At 52.7% G+C, this 18,436-nt stretch overlaps 2 protein-coding genes and 2 non-coding genes across 5 annotated transcripts in view; all 4 read right to left on the minus strand.

The window, feature by feature from the left end:
* Positions 1 to 367: 367 nt before the first annotated feature.
* IL34 (interleukin 34) lies at positions 368 to 4,949 on the minus strand. 2 transcript variants are annotated; one of them, XM_061468917.1, is made up of 6 exons: positions 4,472 to 4,945; positions 4,267 to 4,370; positions 3,888 to 3,965; positions 3,619 to 3,792; positions 845 to 983; positions 368 to 749 (listed from the first exon to the last, which is right to left on the minus strand). In XM_061468917.1, exons 1-6 carry the CDS (start codon positions 4,512 to 4,514, stop codon positions 730 to 732), a joined length of 558 nt encoding a protein of 185 aa, XP_061324901.1. In that variant the 5' UTR covers positions 4,515 to 4,945; the 3' UTR covers positions 368 to 729. The 2 variants fall into 2 exon arrangements, with proteins under 2 accessions (XP_061324901.1, XP_061324902.1); XM_061468918.1 differs by lacking the exon at positions 845 to 983 and having other exon boundaries at positions 4,472 to 4,949.
* On the minus strand, positions 1,719 to 1,789 carry TRNAG-GCC (transfer RNA glycine (anticodon GCC)). The gene has a single exon. It is a non-coding gene; the product is annotated as a tRNA-Gly (tRNA).
* TRNAG-GCC (transfer RNA glycine (anticodon GCC)) lies at positions 3,216 to 3,286 on the minus strand. The gene has a single exon. It is a non-coding gene; the product is annotated as a tRNA-Gly (tRNA).
* A 3,044-nt stretch (positions 4,950 to 7,993) lies between the features above and the next one.
* Positions 7,994 to 18,436, minus strand: part of SF3B3 (splicing factor 3b subunit 3) — a 32,483-nt gene continuing 22,040 nt past the window's right edge. Inside the window, exons 16-25 of the mRNA XM_061468907.1 lie at positions 18,255 to 18,409; positions 16,978 to 17,152; positions 16,163 to 16,368; positions 15,089 to 15,245; positions 13,608 to 13,733; positions 12,354 to 12,566; positions 11,320 to 11,418; positions 10,728 to 10,871; positions 9,865 to 9,969; positions 7,994 to 8,913 (exon numbers count right to left, since the gene is read on the minus strand). Of these exons, the coding sequence (XP_061324891.1) occupies positions 8,773 to 8,913; positions 9,865 to 9,969; positions 10,728 to 10,871; positions 11,320 to 11,418; positions 12,354 to 12,566; positions 13,608 to 13,733; positions 15,089 to 15,245; positions 16,163 to 16,368; positions 16,978 to 17,152; positions 18,255 to 18,409 (1,521 nt within the window). The 3' untranslated portion in view covers positions 7,994 to 8,772. The remainder of the gene's footprint in view (positions 8,914 to 9,864; positions 9,970 to 10,727; positions 10,872 to 11,319; positions 11,419 to 12,353; positions 12,567 to 13,607; positions 13,734 to 15,088; positions 15,246 to 16,162; positions 16,369 to 16,977; positions 17,153 to 18,254; positions 18,410 to 18,436) is intronic.

Genomic DNA, 18,436 nt, shown 5'->3' on the forward strand with positions numbered 1-18,436 from the left:
AAGACACTGCATCCTCATGCTGCAGTGCCCACAGCCTCATTTGCATGGTCTCATAGACCTGTAAGCCTAAGCGGCCCACAGCCAGGAAGACACCAATTAAGGGCTCTAATAGCCGATTAAGGTAATTAATGAAGCTGGGAAGGGGAAGGCAGCCGGCCGGCCCTCAGCCCCTCCAGCACACTGCCCACACTGTGCTGCCAAGGACAACAAACAAATCCAGATGTTTTGTTCCGGGGAAGTGGCCGGGGCTGATGGAGGCAGCTCTGCAGGCGATGGCTCTGGAGGGCCCTGTATCAGGGGAATATCTCCTCTGCAAAGCCAAGGAGGGGACTAACACCCCAAAAGAGGAGGCAGCGGAGGCAGCTGGTGTTGTTCTCTGCTGGTCCTTTATTTTGGGTAAGATTGGAGGATCCTGGGACCTGGTTGGAAGCTGTAAAGCTAGAGAATTAACTGGTGTTTAACGAAAGCTGAGGGAAAAATACAAACCAAGAGAAACGGGGTGATGTCCAACCCCCCCCAGCCCACACCCCTGCAGAAGGTGACTGGCATTTTGGATGGGGTCAACCCCATGGCTGTGCGCAGTCCCACAGTCCTGGAAGGGGTGGTGTTTTTTCCCCCTTTTATCCTTCTTTGGGAACCCAAAAAGGATCTGCTGGGGAGGCAGAGCAGAAGCAGCATCCCAAGCTCTAGGGCAAGGAGAAGGCATCAAGCAAGGGGTCTTCTGCAGCATTAGGTGGACTCCCACTGACCTAGGCAGAGAGGACAAGTATCAAAACATGGGACAGAACCTCAATACACATAACCTCCATTCCCCACGGTCTTTGTCTCCTCAGTCCCCACTCACAGGGTGCCCCGTAAAGCATCCGCATGACCTTGAGGCAGTTGTCCAGCAGTGCTTTGGGGCGCACGGCTTTCTTCCGGCTCTCCACGCCTGCGCTGTGTATCAGCTTCACCAGGTCAGCCACCACCTCTTCCACGTCTGACTGCAGGAACAGGCGACCGGGACGTAACCATGGTGCCACAGGGACATCGGGATACAAAAACTGCAGCTGTTGATTGGCCGGGAATCGAACCCGAGTGTTCCGTGTGGCCTACCACTGAACTCAGCCCAGGACCACATGGGAGGATTCCGGCCGATCAACAGCTGACCCACGAGACCCCCCAGACCCCAGTGGTTACAGCAGGGACAGATCTGGGACACCCACTTCCGTAAAAAGGAGCTCCAACAGACAGCTCGGATGCTGCCGGAGCTCCAGCCATGGGACCACCTCTTCCTGCTGACTCAAACATCAACTCCAGGAAGAGGAGGTTATCATTAGCCATAAGAGTTAACACCGACAAGAGTAAAATTCACTCTCTTCTCAGAGCTGCTGCAGAACCTGCCCCGCAGCACAGGACAACGCAGCCCCAGGTGGCCCCTCTCACCCTGGGACAGGGCCTCTCACCCCAACCAAACCAGGAAACTATCACTGCCCTGAGCCAGGGGCACCCACTGCCACCATCCCAGGGCCCCCCACTGACACCAAGCCCTGAGCATCTCCCTAACACAGGAGTCAAAAAGAGCTCCGTCAGCACCGTGCGCACACACGGGAGCATCCGGGCTGTGACGGGGGTGCCCCTGGGTCCATTCTGGGTGCAACTCAGGGAAACCTCCGGGCACCCGCGACCGCCTCCAAGGTTCCCCCACAGGGACACCGGGGTACAAAAGCTACAACTGTTGCATTGGCCGGGAATCGAACCCAGGTCTCCCGCGTGGCAGGCGAGAATTCTACCACTGAACCACCAATGCCAGATGTGTTCCCACGTAGACACACACCGGCCCCACGGCTCTGCCAAACCCAGCACCGGTAGCTGCATCAGGGATAGACATTACTGCTGGGACACTTCCACCCACAGACAGCTCGGATGCTGCCTGGGCTTCAGTCATGGGACCACCTCTTCTGCTGCTTCACACATCACCTTCACCAAGGAGAGGCTGTCAGTAGCCTTCAGAGTTAACAGCAGAATAGGAAGACCTTGGAGAAGCTGCAGGACCCGTGCCATTGCACAGGGCAGCTCAGATACACTTCAGGTTCATGCTAGTGACCCACCTGTGACAGGCCACAGCCACCCATCACACAAAGGCAGCTGCCTCCAGGGTGTAGGGCCAACCCCAGCCCCACGCAGCCCCCATCACCCTGGGTCAGGGCCCCTCAGTGCCACCAAGCTGGGGACGCACTGATTGCCCCTGAGCCAGGGTGACTCACTGCCACCCAGCAGTACCCTGTCATTGCCACCAGACCAGGGACACTCACTGTTACCGAGCCAGGGATGCAAAGTGCTGCCAGCCCTGTGTCTTCCAATGCCCCTGACAAGGGCCCATCCCTGCGACTAAGCTCCCTGACACATGACCACAAGAGTCAAAAAATCCCTGTCACCAGCATACACCAACGAACACGGGAGCACCCCAGCAGTGCCACGGGTGCCCCTGTGGACCAGCAGATGTGGCCCAGGAAAAACACTATGGACACTCTAAAGGTCCCTCACAGGGATATCGGGGTACAAAAACTATGACTGCTGCACTGAGTGGGAATTATACCCGGGACTCCCGCGTTGCAGGCGAGAATTCTACCACTGAACCACCAATGCCACATGTGTGATATATCACAGACCTGACCCACGACCCTCGGAATCCAGCACCAGTGGCTGCAGCAGAGACAGGCACTGCTGCTGGGATATCCCCTCCATAGGAAGGGGACACAACAGACACCTCGGATACTGCAGGGGCTCCAGCCACGGAACTCCCTCCTCTGTTCCTCTCAGACTTATTCCACCAAGGGAAGGGTGTCACTAACCTTCAGAGTCAAAAGCAGAATGGGAAGACCATGGAGGGGCTGCAGAACCTGCTCTATGAAACAGGACAAAGCAGCCCAAAGCAGCACCCATCGCCCTGGGCCCCTCACTGACACCAAACCAGGAAACTATCACTGCCCTGAGCCAGGGGCACCCACTGCCACCATCCCAGGGCCCCCCACTGACACCAAGCCCCGAGCATCTCCCTAACACAGGAGTCAAAAAGAGCTCCGTCAGCACCGTGCACACACACGGGAGCATCCGGGCTGTGACGGGGGTGCCCCTGGGTCCATTCTGGGTGCAACTCAGGGAAACCTCCGGGCACCCGCGACCGCCGCCAAGGTTCCCCCACAGGGACACCGGGGTACAAAAGCTACAACTGTTGCATTGGCCGGGAATCGAACCCAGGTCTCCCGCGTGGCAGGCGAGAATTCTACCACTGAACCACCAATGCCAGTGTAGGATATGCTGGAGCGCTGCTCCACGGCCTTCTATCCAGGGTGCCAACCTCTGCCTCCAGTAGTTCATCTATGCCAGCCTTCCCATATGACCATTCTGCAGGGAGGGAGCTATGCATGCCCTCCTCAGTTTACACACCCGTGGGTGCATGTCCCCACAGTGCACACATGCATTGTGTGTGCATGTACTCCACATCCGTGCCCATGGCATGTGGGTCTGCATGCACAGGCACTGGGTGCTCGTAGCAACCCTGCAAGGGGTATGTAAGGCCACGTATGAGTGTGTGTCTGGCACTGGGGTGCCACAAGGGGCCCAGAGCCTCCCCACCTGCTGGTACTTGCTGTACTCCTTGCCCAGGGCATCAAAGAGCTGGCAGAGCTCCTGTGTGTACTTCCAGGATGGGTGCTTCTCTGGCAGCACCTCGCGGATCCGCAGCACAGCCTGGGAGCTCACGTGGAACCAGAGGTACCGCAGTGCCACCTCCGACACTGTCCCATTGCGCTGGGGGAGACAGGGTGGCCCAGGTGAGACCTATGTAGCTCTTGTGGGCCCCCAGAATGTCCCCATCACGGGGCTATCCCTTGCCACCTTCTTACCAAGCGGGTGATGTTGGATGGCCGCAGCACCTCCTCGTACTGGACCTGGACCACATAGTTGATGGGGAAGTAGTGCTTCTGGAAAGGCAGAGAAGAGCTCGGGGGCTGCCAGGCTAACAGGGATGCCCCTGCCAGCCCCAGTGTGACACTAGGGAACTGGTGCAAAAGCCCTTTGACATGGTCAACCCTGGAGATGCACCAGCAGACACATCTTTGGGTACTATTTGGCACATGTAGCTCCTGATAGAAAAGCCACCCCAGCACCCAGTCACTGTCACTGTAGCAGTGGGTGCTGCCTCCCATGTCCCCACATCCCTGGAGTGAACTGGGATCCTGCAATGCCATGTGTCCACTCCATCCCCCCAAAACCGGGGGTTACCATGTACTGCAGGCGCATCTCATACTGCAGCTTGTCCTGGAGCAGGCGGGTGAGCTCGCATTCACCCAGCGCAGTGGCCTCCATTCCCAGCACAGCCAGGATCCCTGGGCAGCCGAAAGCAAGAGGTGTCAGTCCTCCACCCTGGGGACACCTGCTGCAGTGACCCCTGAGGCCACCCCCATCCCTGTCCCCAAGCTGTACTCACACAGGACGGCCGTGTAGCCCTGCTGCATGTTGACAGTGGCCATCGGCAGAGCCCTGGGCTGCACCTACATGGCTGGGGCTCACCGGGAGCCTCCTAGGCAGCGCTGTACGTGGCGGGGGCACGAGGGATGGCTGCAGGCCCCTGGGGCTGGGCTGCTCTCCGGTAGCCCCGGCCAGTTGCCCCGTGCCATGGATGGGGGGTTAGTTTCCCTTCCTGGCCGTCCCCACTGGCTTCTCCTCTCTGGCTGGCTGCGGGAAGGCAGTAGGTCCCGGGGCCATCGCAGGGTGCCGGCAGGGATGCGCTCCGGAGGGATTTGCAGGACACCCCCTACACTGCAAGAGGGGATTGGGGGGAGAGAGCCCCGGCTGCAGCCCCACGGAGGGCACCGGCTCCGGTTCCCGTGGAGCCCTCCGTGCCTGTGTCCCACCGCCCGGGGCAGGGCTGTCCCCGGTGCCACCCCCTGGAGAGACACACACACACACACAGCCGAGCCCCGTTATCCCAGCAATGAGTTCCTCCGGCCCCAGCAGATGCTCAGCGGAGGAGCCCTGGAGGACGGGGCTCGAAGCCTCCACCTCACGCTGTGTCCCCACGCAGGGACGGGGGGCACATGTCGCATCCCCACGCTGTCACCCCACAGCGTGTCCCGCACCCCCGCAGCGCAGCCCCACGCGGAGGGGGTGCTGGGTCCCCACGCAGCGTGGCCCGCGCAGGAGGCTCCTGCCGTGTCGCCGCACAAAGGCCACCCCCCCGCGCTCCACGCCCCGCGTCCCCGGGCAGCGTGATCCCCGCACACCCACCTGGCGCAGCCCGGTGGGCGCCGGGCGCGGAACGTGTCTCCCGGCGGGCGGCGGCGACGGGGCCGTGCCCGAGCTTCCCGGGAGGCGGGCGGGGGGCGGTGGCGCCGGGAGCGGGCGGAGCGGCTGCCGGGGGCCGGCGGGCGGGGACCGAGCGACCGCCGCGCACCGCCCGCACAGGGACTCGCAGGCCACGGCCCGGCCCTGGTCGGGGGGGGGAGGCCGAGGGTTGCGGCCAGACCGGGTGGGTGCACGCGGAGGGGTTCCGACGAGCTTCATGGGTCCCTCCCTGCGCCGTGGGGAGCGACCAACTGCACCCCAGTGGTGCTTCGCGGGGGCTCGGCTCCCTACTGGAGGCCCCTGAGGAGTTTGGCTAACCGGGTTGGTGTCCCCAGGGTCCTCAGCCAACCCTCCTAGGTCCCTTCATGATCCTTGCGGTGCTGGGCTGCCCTGCTGAGTGGCCCTGGGGCTTGGTTAACTCAGCCGGGTGTCTCTGGGAGGCTCAACTAACCCTTGTGGGTCCCCCTCTGAGGTGCTCGGCCGCCCTGCTGGATGCTCCTGGGTCCTTCCCTGCTCTTTGGGGTGCTTGGCTGGGTGGTGTCCCTGGAGGTCTCAGTTAACATACCTGAGTGTCCCCAGGGTGCTTGGCTGACAAGCTGGGGTACTTGCATAACAGGCCCCTCTGCTCCTCAGGGTGCTGGCCAGCCCTGAAGTGCATCCCCAAGGTGCTCACCCAACCCAGCTGGGTGCCCGCATGCTCTCAGGCTGCTCTGATCCACCACCTCCTGAAGACACTATGCTGCCCACTGTGTCCCAGAGTACTTGCTGGGCTGAGCACCCATGGGTGTGTTTTGGGGCACTGAAGCAGGCATCAACCCAGGGTGAGGGTCACATCACATGGATTAGACCAATGGGAGAGGGCCTGGGGGCTCCCCAGCTGTCTCCACGCCAGCAGGACTCCCATTTTCCCCCCACCCATGCCCACACTGTCTTCTCAGGATGCTAGGGATAGGGGACATGGAACACTGAAGCCCTTGGGAGAGGTGGCTGCCTGTGTGCTCGGGGCTGACAGGCATCCAGGGGGTCAGGAAAGAGAAACCAGCTATCCAAGAGCAGGTCAGCGCTCCCAGGGAAATGCGTGGGAAGGAATGAACTTCTGCAGGCGAAGAGAACGCGCTGGGATTCCCCTGGCACCGAGTCAGGCCAGCAAAACATGCTCCTGCCAAGTGTCCCCAGGGCCCACCTGGCACTCAGGCATGGCCCTTGCTCCCTCCCAGCTTTGCACTGGGGGCACGATGCTCAGCTCTGGCAGGGAAGTAGCTGGTCCAGCTCCTCACCTTGGTGTCCACAGGGATTTTGCCTGCATCTGCTGCAGGTGATAGAGGAAACAATTTAATAGCATTCCACACACATGTAGTCATCAGCTTGGCAGCCAGGATGGGATGAGGAAGAGAAGGAAGCACTCAGACCTGTGTACCATGCTGCTGGAGGTAGTTTGCCCTCCTTGGCTGTGCCATGCTGGAAAACAGCCCCTGGCACATGGTTCCAGGAGCTTCACTCCACCTCATCACCCAGCACCCTGCAGCTGCACGAGCCTGGGGATGGAAGGGAACCCTTGCAGGCAGAAGCCCATCTCTCCCCAGAGAAGACAATGGGACCTCATCTTGGCACCCCCAGCACAAAGGGGGTCTGGGGCTCAGCTAGCTCGCAGTCTCCTACGTGCTTCTCCAGGCTTTGCCTCGCTTCAGAGGCAGGTTATTTGCTCAGGCAGGCCCAGCCAAGGAAGCAAACCAATTTGGGAACATCTTGAGCCCCCGGATGTGATTTCACTCTTAGGACTAATGATACAGTGAAGGCTAAGCTCTCCCTGAGTGCTCCCAGATCCAGAGCAGGCATCACACTGTGGAAGAGGACGAACGGATGGGGAATGCAGGTAGCCCAGGGTGAGCACCCCACGTGCGTGATGAGCAAGAGGCTGGACGCCCACCAAGTTCTGCTCAGGTGTTTACAGCTTCCTGGCTTACGCAGCCTTTCCTGTAAGGTACAGGAAAGGAAAGGAGCACAAAGACCTTCAGCCCAGGGCAGAGGCTGGGTGTCACAATACAGCCAAAGTGCACAGCCCTGTGTGAAGCCCTCACCTCACAGCACACGCAGCAGAGGACAAACAGAATGCTGTTCAATGTGAGTATGACATTGCCCATCTTTCCAAGTGGGAGAAGAAGACTGGGGCTCATTCACAGGTTGCCATGCATCATGGGAGCATTCTGGCTCCTTGGAGACAGGCCCACTGGCAGGAGTAAGACAGGGGGCTAAAGCCCAGACTGGGAATAAGACTGGGAAGCACTCACTGTATGCTGTGTGGGTAGTGCATGGCAGGGAGAAACACCTTCCCTTGCCATCCTGCCAGAGCAGCAGCAATGCCCTCTGGAAAAACAGAGGCTGAGGGACAGACCCTTCCCTCCCATCCTTTCTGCATGTACCCTGCCTTGTGAGTGTCCAGACTGGTGCTGGACAGCAACAGCTATGGCTGCAGAACCAGCTCCAGGCAGAGCAGGCAGGGAAGGGGATCAAGGCTCATGGTCCAACACCTGCAGGGCTGCAGCACAGCTCCCACATGCAGGAAGGGCACAGGGCTGAGGACACAGATGTTTCTGTACTCCTCCTGCACCCCTCCGGCTCCCACCAGGCCAGGACAGTTGCTGCAAAGGAAAGGAGAACCACAGAGTTGGGCTTGCTAAAACCCAGGCTTTTATTCTTCATGTGCTGCTCACAGTCACAGCTTGAAGACACTGCTCTTGCCAAAGTTATTATGAAACAAATGAAGTCCCAGACACAGGCCTCGCTCTTCCCCACTCCCAAGAGTCAACATTGTACAAAACTCTATTTACAGGGAAAACAGTCAGAAATGGTGAGTCAAAAAAAACCCCTCGCAATTCAGAAGAGAATGCTCAAGTGTGACAGTTACACTCTCCATACAGCCAGGCTTCCCACCGGCTGCTCCCAGGGCTGGCTGGAAGCACAGAGCTTCTTGCCACCAACTACTAAACAGAGCCTGCCAATCCTGAGTCATGCCACAGCTCTTTCTTTTACCAGAAGGCTGGGAAATTGCAAAACCCACTTGATCCTATAAAGACTCAGCTAGATCTGCCCTACAGGGCTTTCTGTGAGGCCAGCACAAGACACCCTTGTGCTCCCCATCCTAAAGAGAGGCCAAGGAGACAAGGGTGAGGGGTCGCTGCACCCTTTCCTGGGCACTTCCCAAGAGGGAATCTCTCTTGCTGAAAGCCATGTCAGGAGCTTTCACAGAAGCAGTGGGATGAGCTGTGAGACCTAATATCCTATCTGATACTGTATTTACTGGAGTCACATTACTCTGAAACATAAACCAAGAGGAGCAAACCAGTATTTTAAAAAGGAAGCAAAGCACACATTCCTCTTCACAACTGTGCTTGGAAGAGCATCCGCAGGAGCCTGGGGAGAAGCTCCGCTCCTGCCAGTGGCTGCTCAGAAAGCATAGCGCGTGCGGATGTCTTCTAGCTTCTTGGACACCTCAGGTGGGGTCCGGTCCAGCTCTTCAGCCACATTCTTTTGTTTGTTTGGTTCCATGGAGTTGAACTGCTCACACAGGTCCCCATCGATCACATTCTGGAGGACCAAAGAGGAGAGCACTGAATCCACACCACACAGAGGCACTGAACCCTGCTTAAGCAGGGAAAAATGGCAAGTTTGTTCCCAGGAGCTTCTTAATCTTGTCCTGGAAACAAGACCACGCTCGGTGACCTCATCTGCTGAATAGCAGCAGTTAGCAAGAAATTAATTACTGGCCAGCTTGATTAACGAAGGAGAAACCCCAAAAACCTGTGTGCAGCTCAGGTCTGAGTGCCTGCTGGGAATGCTGGGGAGGCTGTAAAAGATGACCGTAAGGCAGCTGCAGCCACATGTGAGGCATCTTTGAGACTGGCCATGCTGCAAATCAGTCTCAAGTTCATCAAGAACAAGAAGACCCTCTGCATCTGCACAGCTTTCTGACCACTACTACAGTTATTACCCTGGTAGTATTTACCACAGTTACTCTGGTTCAGTACTCTGGACTTTTCTCATCACAGCATTTAGTAGTTGACAACTCAAACACACCTGCTCAAAAGCAGAAACAGGTAGGAACAGCCATTTCTTACAGACTTCCTGTTTCAATGGTGATGGAAAAAATCATGCCCAAGGCAGCACCCAGTCTGACCTAGCAGGAAAACAGCTACGCAGTGCCACTTATCCTGATGGAGAAAAGAGATGCTGTGGCAAGTACAGAAGTACAATACCAGCACCTCTGGGCTTGGGTCTCAAAACCAACCCTCACAAGCCTTACTACAAGGGTTAAGAAACCAAAACAGACATGGTATTAAGTGCTAAGTACTGTTCTCACGGAATGCTGCTCAGGAGCTAGTTTCAGTTCTTGCCGCAGAAGCTATGGTTTACACTGTTCCAGTCTTTCCTGCTGAACAATAACCCTGACTTGCTTCTGCCATGCCTCAGACCTGTTCTGCGTCCCAAGACAAGTCTCTGCACCCCCATGACCAGCTGATCCTAAATACTTGGACTGACCTTCACAGGGAAGTAGTAGGAGCGGAAACTGAGGTGGTCTCGTCCACAGAGAGGAGGGTGCTCAGACCTTAAGTGCATTTCCACATGCTGGAAGAAGTCATGGTCCTGGGGAGATGAACAATCAGTAAGAGAACAGTTTGCTATACATCAGTGACACTGGCAAGGCAAGGTAACACCCACCACATGGCTGGAACACTGCCATGACCAGGCTGTGCTTAGACTGGCCCTGCACACAGCAGCCGTTGTAACCCCTCACCAGTTCTACCCTGGGAGCACCCACAACAGAGGCAGGCAGCCAACTGTGCCACCTTGGCTGGAATCTGCCTCCCTGGAATTTGAGCATACAGCAGCTGTATGGTATATATGTACATCCTAAAACTCTCAAAGGGGAGAAATGTAGGCACAGAGGTGCAGCTGTAAGAGTGAATGTCTTGGCATCCACTGCTTCAGGAGGCCACAGCAAACAGAGGAGAAAACCATCCTCAGCACCTGAAGCATCAGTGCCCTAGCACTTGAATGTACAGGCCACACAAAGCATGCCAAAGGAGTCCTCCTCAGTCACTAAATCACCCAAGAGCCCCTCTGCAGCACAAACAGGCTTACAACGGCAGTGCAACAAGAAAGCTCTCAACTCTTCATGCAGCCAGTGCAGGAAGAGGAGCTAACAAGCTTCTCCTCTTCCCCTTCACATCAAAGCCTGTCCCACAGCCACAGGCTCTCCTTCAGCCCAGGTTTTCACCCACTACAGAACCCTGGGGTTACCCTCAAGGGATGCAGCATATTAATATACTGTCTGGAGGTGAGTGCACAGGGAAGCAGTGAGCCTGCACCTTGATGATTACTTACCTCATGGGCTTGCTTACCTCATGAGAAGTAAAAGGGACCAAGATTCCTATCCCTCCAGATAGTGTGGTATAGACCAGTGATTCAGACCCTCCTGGGATCAGTGTGGTCTTCTGTAAGGAAAGCACTGTCTCTCCCACATGATAATTCATAATCACTTCAGCCTGAAAGTCAACCACAGAAGCATGTTTTTTCTTTAGTTTATATAAAAGCATCGAAAGGCTAAAGAACAGAAAGCAGAATAGATCTGGCCACCTGCTAGCTCTGAAATGCCTTTCTAAAGAGGAGCTGCCTTCCACCTGTTACCAGATGGCAAAACTCAGCATGCTACTGAACTACTGACCCTCTTGAGCTGGACAAGTGGATGCAAGTTATGAGGGAAAGCAGGAAAAGAAAACAAGCTTGCTGTTTCAATCAAACACTGCCAAACAGCCAGCAACTGTGACTTCAGAAACTGAACTTGGCTCCCAGTGACAGTGAAAACCCATCACCTGCAGCACTGCAGATGTGCAGCAGCAGAACTGCTACTACATCTCCTGGACAACACTGCAGAGGACTCCATGGAAACACAGCATGTATTCCCATAACTACATGCATCCCATGAAGCATTACCTTCTGTGATGCTCCATTAAGAAGCCCCCTGTCCCAGAGAGCTTTGTTGCCTGTGGGATCCTCATCTACCTCATCATTGGTGTTGGGAGGCAATCTCACCTACGTTCAAAGAGAAAGAAAGAGTCAACAAGCTGCACAAAAGCAGCACACCATCTCTGGAGAATCCCTGTGGTCCTTAAAAGGCTGCTGTGGTGGATTCTACAAAAAAGTCACTTTACACTTAAGAGTAAAACCATCCACTTGCTCTTCCAACAAGGCCTTCGAAGTTAAATGACAACCACGTTGTCAAGACTGATGGCCTATCACTCAAAAACATGGGCAGGGCCTCATGACCAGCCTCTGCCTCGCCTGGCACTTGCAGATCACCCTGGGAGTTACAGTCAAAACGGCCTGAGGGCAGTTCCTGCTAAGGCAACAGTCTGATGCATGTATGGCAGGAAAACCAAAGGGGAGTGATTTGTGTGCATCCGCCAAATACCATAGGTGCAGTGTCTGACACTTGCTGAACTCTGCACTCCAAAGCAGCCCAGCACACTTCAGAAAGAGATCAAAGCTCTGGCAGAAAGACCATCTATTCTTTCCCTCCTCTCCTGCTGAAATCCAGCCAAGTGGGGCAGTGTCAACACTGACAAAGCCAGCTTTTAAGAAGCCACAGAGAAAGCTAAGTGCCAACGATGAGGTTTAACCAGGGAAAGTTAAGAGTGATAACCCTGAAGCTCTCATGTGCCCTTTCACAGTGACAAGCTTTGTTTCCAGGATTATTCACAGCAAGTTTTGGGGCATTTTCAACACACAGTGCTTCAGAAGCAGGTTTTTTTGACCTACTGATGGCTTTAACTTGTTTGCCTTATCTCACAAACAGATAAACTGCAGCTGTCTGATATGAGATGGCTACTTGCCCCAGGCTACTTGCCTGCTACAGGGCGTTGTCTCCAGCAAAGTAAGGATCCTCATTCTTTTAAGACAAATCATGGGTGTTTTAAGGAAAAATATGTCCTATCCAAGAAGCCCCAACTTCTCTGAGGCACACTCACCACACAGATGTTGCCAAACTTGTCTGCTCCAGCCACAGTGTCATAATCCAGAAGAGTGGCTGTAGTGACCCACCGGGGATAAGTGTCATCAGCAAAGATGATGAGCTGGTTCTCATTCCTTTTGTAGCGCACCCAGATGAAACTTTCCTGAACATCTGAAACAATCACTCTGTGCCCAATGGTCTGGATCCCACAGATGTAGTTGGCAATGTGCTTTTGAGAGAGAAAGGACAAAACCCAAGTGCTTCAAAGCAGGTAAGTATAACCCATAAACTATCCTACACCAACTGAAACACTATTTCTGCCTAGGAGCTAGGGTCACTCTCCATTTCCCATCTTTCCCTCCAAAACCACCTATCATTTCTGGTATACTACTGCCTTGAGGTAAATACATTGTCAATACAAGGTGGATGTTGCAACCCAACATCCACCACCCACCACACTCAGCCTGCCGACTATGAGTAGTGTCCAGCAAACAAGCAATGCTGGTGAGCCTGTGAACTGAAATGCCAGGGACAGTTCTGCAAGCAGACATTGCTTCAGTGTCCCCTTACCCAAAACCACCCAACACACACCAAAAAATACGTTTCCCTACAAGCTCCCAGTCTGCCCGTGAGCTTGCTGGAGTTTCTTTATGCAGTAATGAGCAACTGGCACAGGTTCTGCAGCCTGCACAAGAAAGGAAGGAGCCCGTAATTAACATTTAGAAAACTATGCTCTGCGTTTCATTTCCTGAAGAATCAGATATGCTCAGCAAGAAGGACCATCTACTTCAAGGACAAAATTCCCTTTATAAGGTTCTGAGGATTCTGCAACTTCTGTCCCCAGCCTGCTGACCACCTAACCTAAGGATTTCCATCAGCTGTCATTTCATATTTGGACAAGACTTCTTGTATTTGCAGCAGCTAGCCAAAGGTATGGTCTGTGCAGGCTTGTGAAGCTCCTGCACATGGCCATTAACAGCCTGCACTGAGCTGCTACAGAAAGAAACCTGCAATACAACTGTGTGAACAGCAACAGGAAAGCAATGTGTGCTCAGGGTGCAGAAAGGCAGCATGAGAACCCAGCCAAGCCAGAGCTGCAAACACTGCCCCAGCTGCATGCACCCAGTATACACCAGAAGGCACAGATGCAGCTCTGAGGTCTGGGGCACAGACACACTTGGGCTGGAGTAACAGCTAACACCCTGTTTTGCTCCTGCTGCAAAGCATCACTCCAGATTAACAAGCTCTGGTCAAGAACAAAAACCAGTACCTTATTCTCACACTTGCGAAGCAGTTTTTTCTTGCCCAGGTCATATACACGCAACAGCTTTCCAACTCCAATTAAGACCCTGCCTTGGAACGGAGCAATGGCTGCAGGAACCTCCTCCACAGGGGTCTAGGGAGAGAAAAGCAAGACCAGTGACCCCCATTAACAGAGCTAACCTGACACCAAGCTTCAGAATGGATTCAGCTAAACATTCAGTTTAAGGTTGTTGGCCTGTGGCAAGGCTTTCAACATAAAAGGTTCATCACAATCTTCTTCTAGAGGAGCAGCAAAAAGTCTTTTGAGAGCAGCACACACCACACGTGGTGCTAGCAGAGCTCTGTACAGACCACACATTGCTGGCAGTGCACCTTCACTGAAGTGTCAGACTGCTGTAAGAATGCCATCCTGGGCAGGAAGCAAAAGAAGACAAGGATCCCCTTGCCTCAGTTCTTAGTTTTGTTTTATACTCAACAGAAGGACTTTTATATTTTGCCTAAATCCATTCAGATTGTCTGTTTTAAAACAAAGGTATGAATCTAATTCAGCCATCTGCCACAGCAGCTCTGAAGCTACCACTTAAGTGTTAAATCTGAAAAACTACAGCATGCCCACAATTCCAGTAACTTGGAGATGAAAAATTATCCACCACCACTGCTCAATCCAAAATGATCAGCCACAGCAGAGAATGGGAACATGTAGTTTCTCCAGTTACAGCACTCCTAGCCTGTCTGCACTGGCTAAGAGAAGCTATTTCATATCATCAGCTCTGTCAACTTCCAAGTGGGTGTTCAGCAGCACCAGAAGAGGCCTTGGTCCAGGACAAGAACCCACTCATTGCATCAGGACCATAGGAACTGCACAAGCCACAACATTCCTTTCCACGTGTTCATCTGCTCAAATCTCAGCCATGCTGGAAGCACATGGAAGGACAACAGAATTTGGTTTGAATAGAGTTCTGCTGAAACACTTGCTCAAGCCCCAGAGACTTGTCAAGTGAGATGGTCATGCAGCAACTGATCATTTCAACACTCAACCAAAACAGCATCAGAGGAAACAGAGAGACAGCTCACACCAGCTTCCTTCATGTGGCCAGCCAAGGACTGAGAGCCTTAGCAGCAGGGCTCCAGTGGCCCATGAATTTGCTTTGTAAACAAGTGCTCAGAGCAGCTCCCCAAACTCATATTCTGAAAATGAAACAGCGCTGTGTCCCTTTCCCTCTCTAACAGGGGCATGAAAAACACAGCTCCTTTCCCATTTACCCAATTAGATGCATAAAACTCTTGGGAGATCTATGTTCAATCCTCAGCCTTGCAAAAGATGTCCCAGATGATTCTGTAGGAGGCAGTTTATTTTCTCCAAGCCTGCTTCCAATGTGTACCATCAGCATGATGTTCTTGCCCAGATTTGAGTACTGCACTATTACAGTAGCATTCAGGGTGAAGTAACAGCTATTGCAGCACCTTACCTGTGAATGACCCTCTCACCTTGTGCAGAAACTCCAGCTTCTCACCACTATTCACCAGCTTGTACGTGTAGACAAATCCCCCAGCAACCGAGCGTGGGTTCAGGATCAGGTCCTTGGCAACTCCCACCAGCACGTACCACTCATCACCAGTATTAGAGAACCGGCACACTGCCACACTGGGGATGACAGGACGTGTCAGTAGACCAGCACGATATGACACTAACACTGCACACGTGGACTTGGTTCCTTGACAGCACAATTGCACCTAGTCAGGCAGAGATATGAAAGCCCAGCCTTCCAACACTGACATTTTGTTTTCTGAGGTCATTCTTCATCCCTGCAGAAACGTTTAATGCAGATTCCTTCATTTTTTCACACTCTCCATATAAAAAGATGTGCCCAGGTGTCACGTACGTCCAAAGCCGTACTTCCATGCTTTCACAGGCTGGACACTGCCTAGCAATGTACAAAGCTCCACACGAAGCTGTTTTTGAAAGACTGTTCCAGTTTGGCCACGTACATACAACTTCCTCATATTTCAGTGTTATTTCCTGCTTAACTTAGCCAGGTTGGGAATCCTGGAAAGAACAGGGCAGAATCAACCTTTTGGACTAACATGACCTAACTCCACTTCACCTGCTGAGGCATTTGCTGTTCTTTGTGGTTACTGTGTTGGTTTTCCCCTCCCTTCCCTCCAACACTTTCTTTCCATTGAATATATGCTCAGTTTATCTGGATGAGAAGGGGAAGTGAGAAATAGCAGCACATTCTCTTGTTCCCAGCTCTCCTATCTGTCATTTACATCTTTTATCGGCCATTTACATCCCAATGTTGTTCTTCAAGCACTGGAGACCAGCAAATGCATCTGGAGTACCAGCTGCTGCTGCCATGTGAGGAAAGATCAGGGCCAGAAAGGAAGGAAAGGCAAGATAAAAGCTTTAAGCATGTGGCAATCACTTCTGGGATTTCAAGCCAGTCTCTTGATAACAGGCTGCATCTGGATTTCAACTCGGTAACAGCTAAGTGAAAAAAGGAAAAAACACAGAAGACTCATCACAAGCAGATCCCTGATGCACCTGGCAATGCTTCTTACCTGAAAGCAGCTTCATTCTGCTCTAGCTGCACCAGATCTAATGTATTTCCCTGGATGGGGCTCATCACCCTGATAACAGAGGCCCACTGTCCATTCCCTGCCTTGGGAGCACCAAAGATGGACTCAGGAAGATTCTCATTCAGAAAGGCTGCAGCCATCTCAGCAGCTAACTCCCTCTCATCTTCACCTGCAGCCTCCACCATTTCCTATGGCACATTAAGGGAGGAGAAGAGAACACCTCAGTGGATTTCCTTACCAGACATGCTGATATTCTGAAGAATATAGACTTCCTGTTTCCCATAAGCCCAGGTATTCCAGGGCAAGGTACTGCCTGTGAAAACATAAAACCCACCGAATCCCAAAGCTTCCATCCATCCCGAGCTTATTCCCATGTGAGCCTCTGCAGCTCAGAGCACAGCAGGGTCAGCTCTGCCCTGCCCAAAGGGCAGTTAACTGCCGAGCTGGTTTTTTAATTCTACAACTCTAGAAATAACACTGAGAATAAATTAATCCACTGAAATCCAAACATTCTCAGTCACAGAAAAACCAGAGAATGGTGCCAGACAAGCATGACTGTCCTCCAGTATACATTATGCCTGCTATAGTGACATGAAAAGAAAGGATCAATGGGAAGCAGTGTATGCTGATAAAATGGGTGCTTTGAGGCAGATCTTCACTCCTTTCAGCCCCTGCATTCACACAGGGTACAAAAACATGCAGGTAACAGCAGATGGGAACTGGTAAGCAGGCAGGATTTCCAGCTGCAGAACTCTTTCCAGGCAACAGAAGCGTATACCTGTCCCCTGCCCTATTACCTCAGCCATTTGCTGCTTCCTCTGTGCCTTGGTGGCCTCAGTGTAAGCGTTGTGGTCTGTCTCGATAACAATCAGGTTGTTGCTCTCTGGGTGAATGACAAATTTTCGGGGTGTGTACTGCAATGGGAAGGAAACCTGGTTGAAGACTGCCCCCAGCTTCTCCAGTGCCAAAATCCTGGGGAAGAGAGATGTGACACAAGTTGAACAAGGTCCAAAAGCAGCTGTCCAAGAGAACAAAACTGTACTTGAGCTTTATGTCTGTGAAAACTGGCTAGTGCTGGAGAAAAGTAGCACTTTTCTCAGGCCAGCGAGTAACCAGCAAACAGCTCCAGAGAGCAGAGCAGAACTAGCATCCTATATGGGAGATGATGCTGTAGGACAAGGAATGTTCCAGCAGCAAAAAGTCTTTGACGTGAGGGCTGTCTGTCCCAGGGTGCATCCTCAGTGGTGCTGAAGCAAGTCTATCCCAAAAGGAACAAAGAGCAAATGGAAGAGGAGAAGTGTGGGGAAACATCATCTGAATCTAAATGTGACACAGACTTCGACAAGTAATCAAATGCTCCTCAGAGGCACTTTAGTTAAAACAGTATGAGAAGGGCAATGCCAACTCTTTCTTCCTGTGCCTTGCCAGCTGAAATGCCAGTTCTTCTGGCATTTGGTGACTAAAAACCACAAGTCTCTCCAGAAAGAATGACTCCTTTAAAAGCAATGAATGCTGCAATACGTCAGTGAAGACAGATATGAAAAAAGTGCCTGTTCAAGTGCATACAGCAGAGGTCCTGAATTTGTGTTCCATTATTTTCATTTGTGTTTTTAGCATCTAAGCTGAATTTTTTAAAAAAGGCAACAAATACACCCCTGTCATGCCTCTGATTTCTTGAATCAACTGTTCTTTTTTTCTGCAAAGTAGCCAATTCAAATCACCAGCCACAAGATCCTAATACACAATAGGTTCATAGTTATTAAAAGCTTCCCTTTAAGGACCAGAGAATTTAAGGATAACCTGAATTAAACTTAAAAAAGCTGAAAAATACAAGTCAGAGAAACACACCCTATTTCTTTTTAACAGCACAATTGTTCTTGTATTCCATTTGTTTCCTGAAATCCACCAGTATTTCCATCAAATCATGATCCATAATCAAATAACCTCAAAAAGACCTCAATTCTTTAGTTAAGTCACTTTACCTCTTTCCTTTTGAACGTCTAGTGAGAATTCACCACCCTTCCTGTGTGCCTTGCATCCCAGCCTAGAAGCGTGTTCCCTCATCAGTTCTTACCTCAGTGTGTTTGTGGAGATGGCTACAATGCCCTCTGGGCACTGCTCAGAAGCAAAACCAGAGGCAAACTCCAGTGTCTCATAAGACAAGGGAGTCAGGTGGAAGCGTGACTGATAGGAGTAACTGAGCCAGGATCGGCTTGACATGGCCAGCACCTGGGGAAGACAGACAACAAATTTATT

This window comes from Pezoporus flaviventris, unplaced genomic scaffold (genome assembly GCF_033815535.1).
Source record: "Pezoporus flaviventris isolate CSIRO_AGI_PZ_B2104156 unplaced genomic scaffold, CSIRO_AGI_Pfla_v1 ptg000054l, whole genome shotgun sequence".
Classification (NCBI taxonomy): domain Eukaryota; kingdom Metazoa; phylum Chordata; class Aves; order Psittaciformes; family Psittacidae; genus Pezoporus; species Pezoporus flaviventris.

Bases quoted from the DNA above. Each gene is read 5' to 3' on its own strand.
- IL34 (XM_061468917.1), bottom strand. From the start codon at position 4,514: ATGGCCACTGTCAACATGCAGCAGGGCTACACGGCCGTCCTGT. The intron at 4,371-4,471 runs GTGAGTACAGCT...TCGGCTGCCCAG, and splicing joins GGGCTACACGGCCGTCCTGT to GGATCCTGGCTGTGCTGGGA. The intron at 984-3,618 runs GTGGGGAGGCTC...CTGTTCCTGCAG, and splicing joins AGTACAGCAAGTACCAGCAG to TCAGACGTGGAAGAGGTGGT.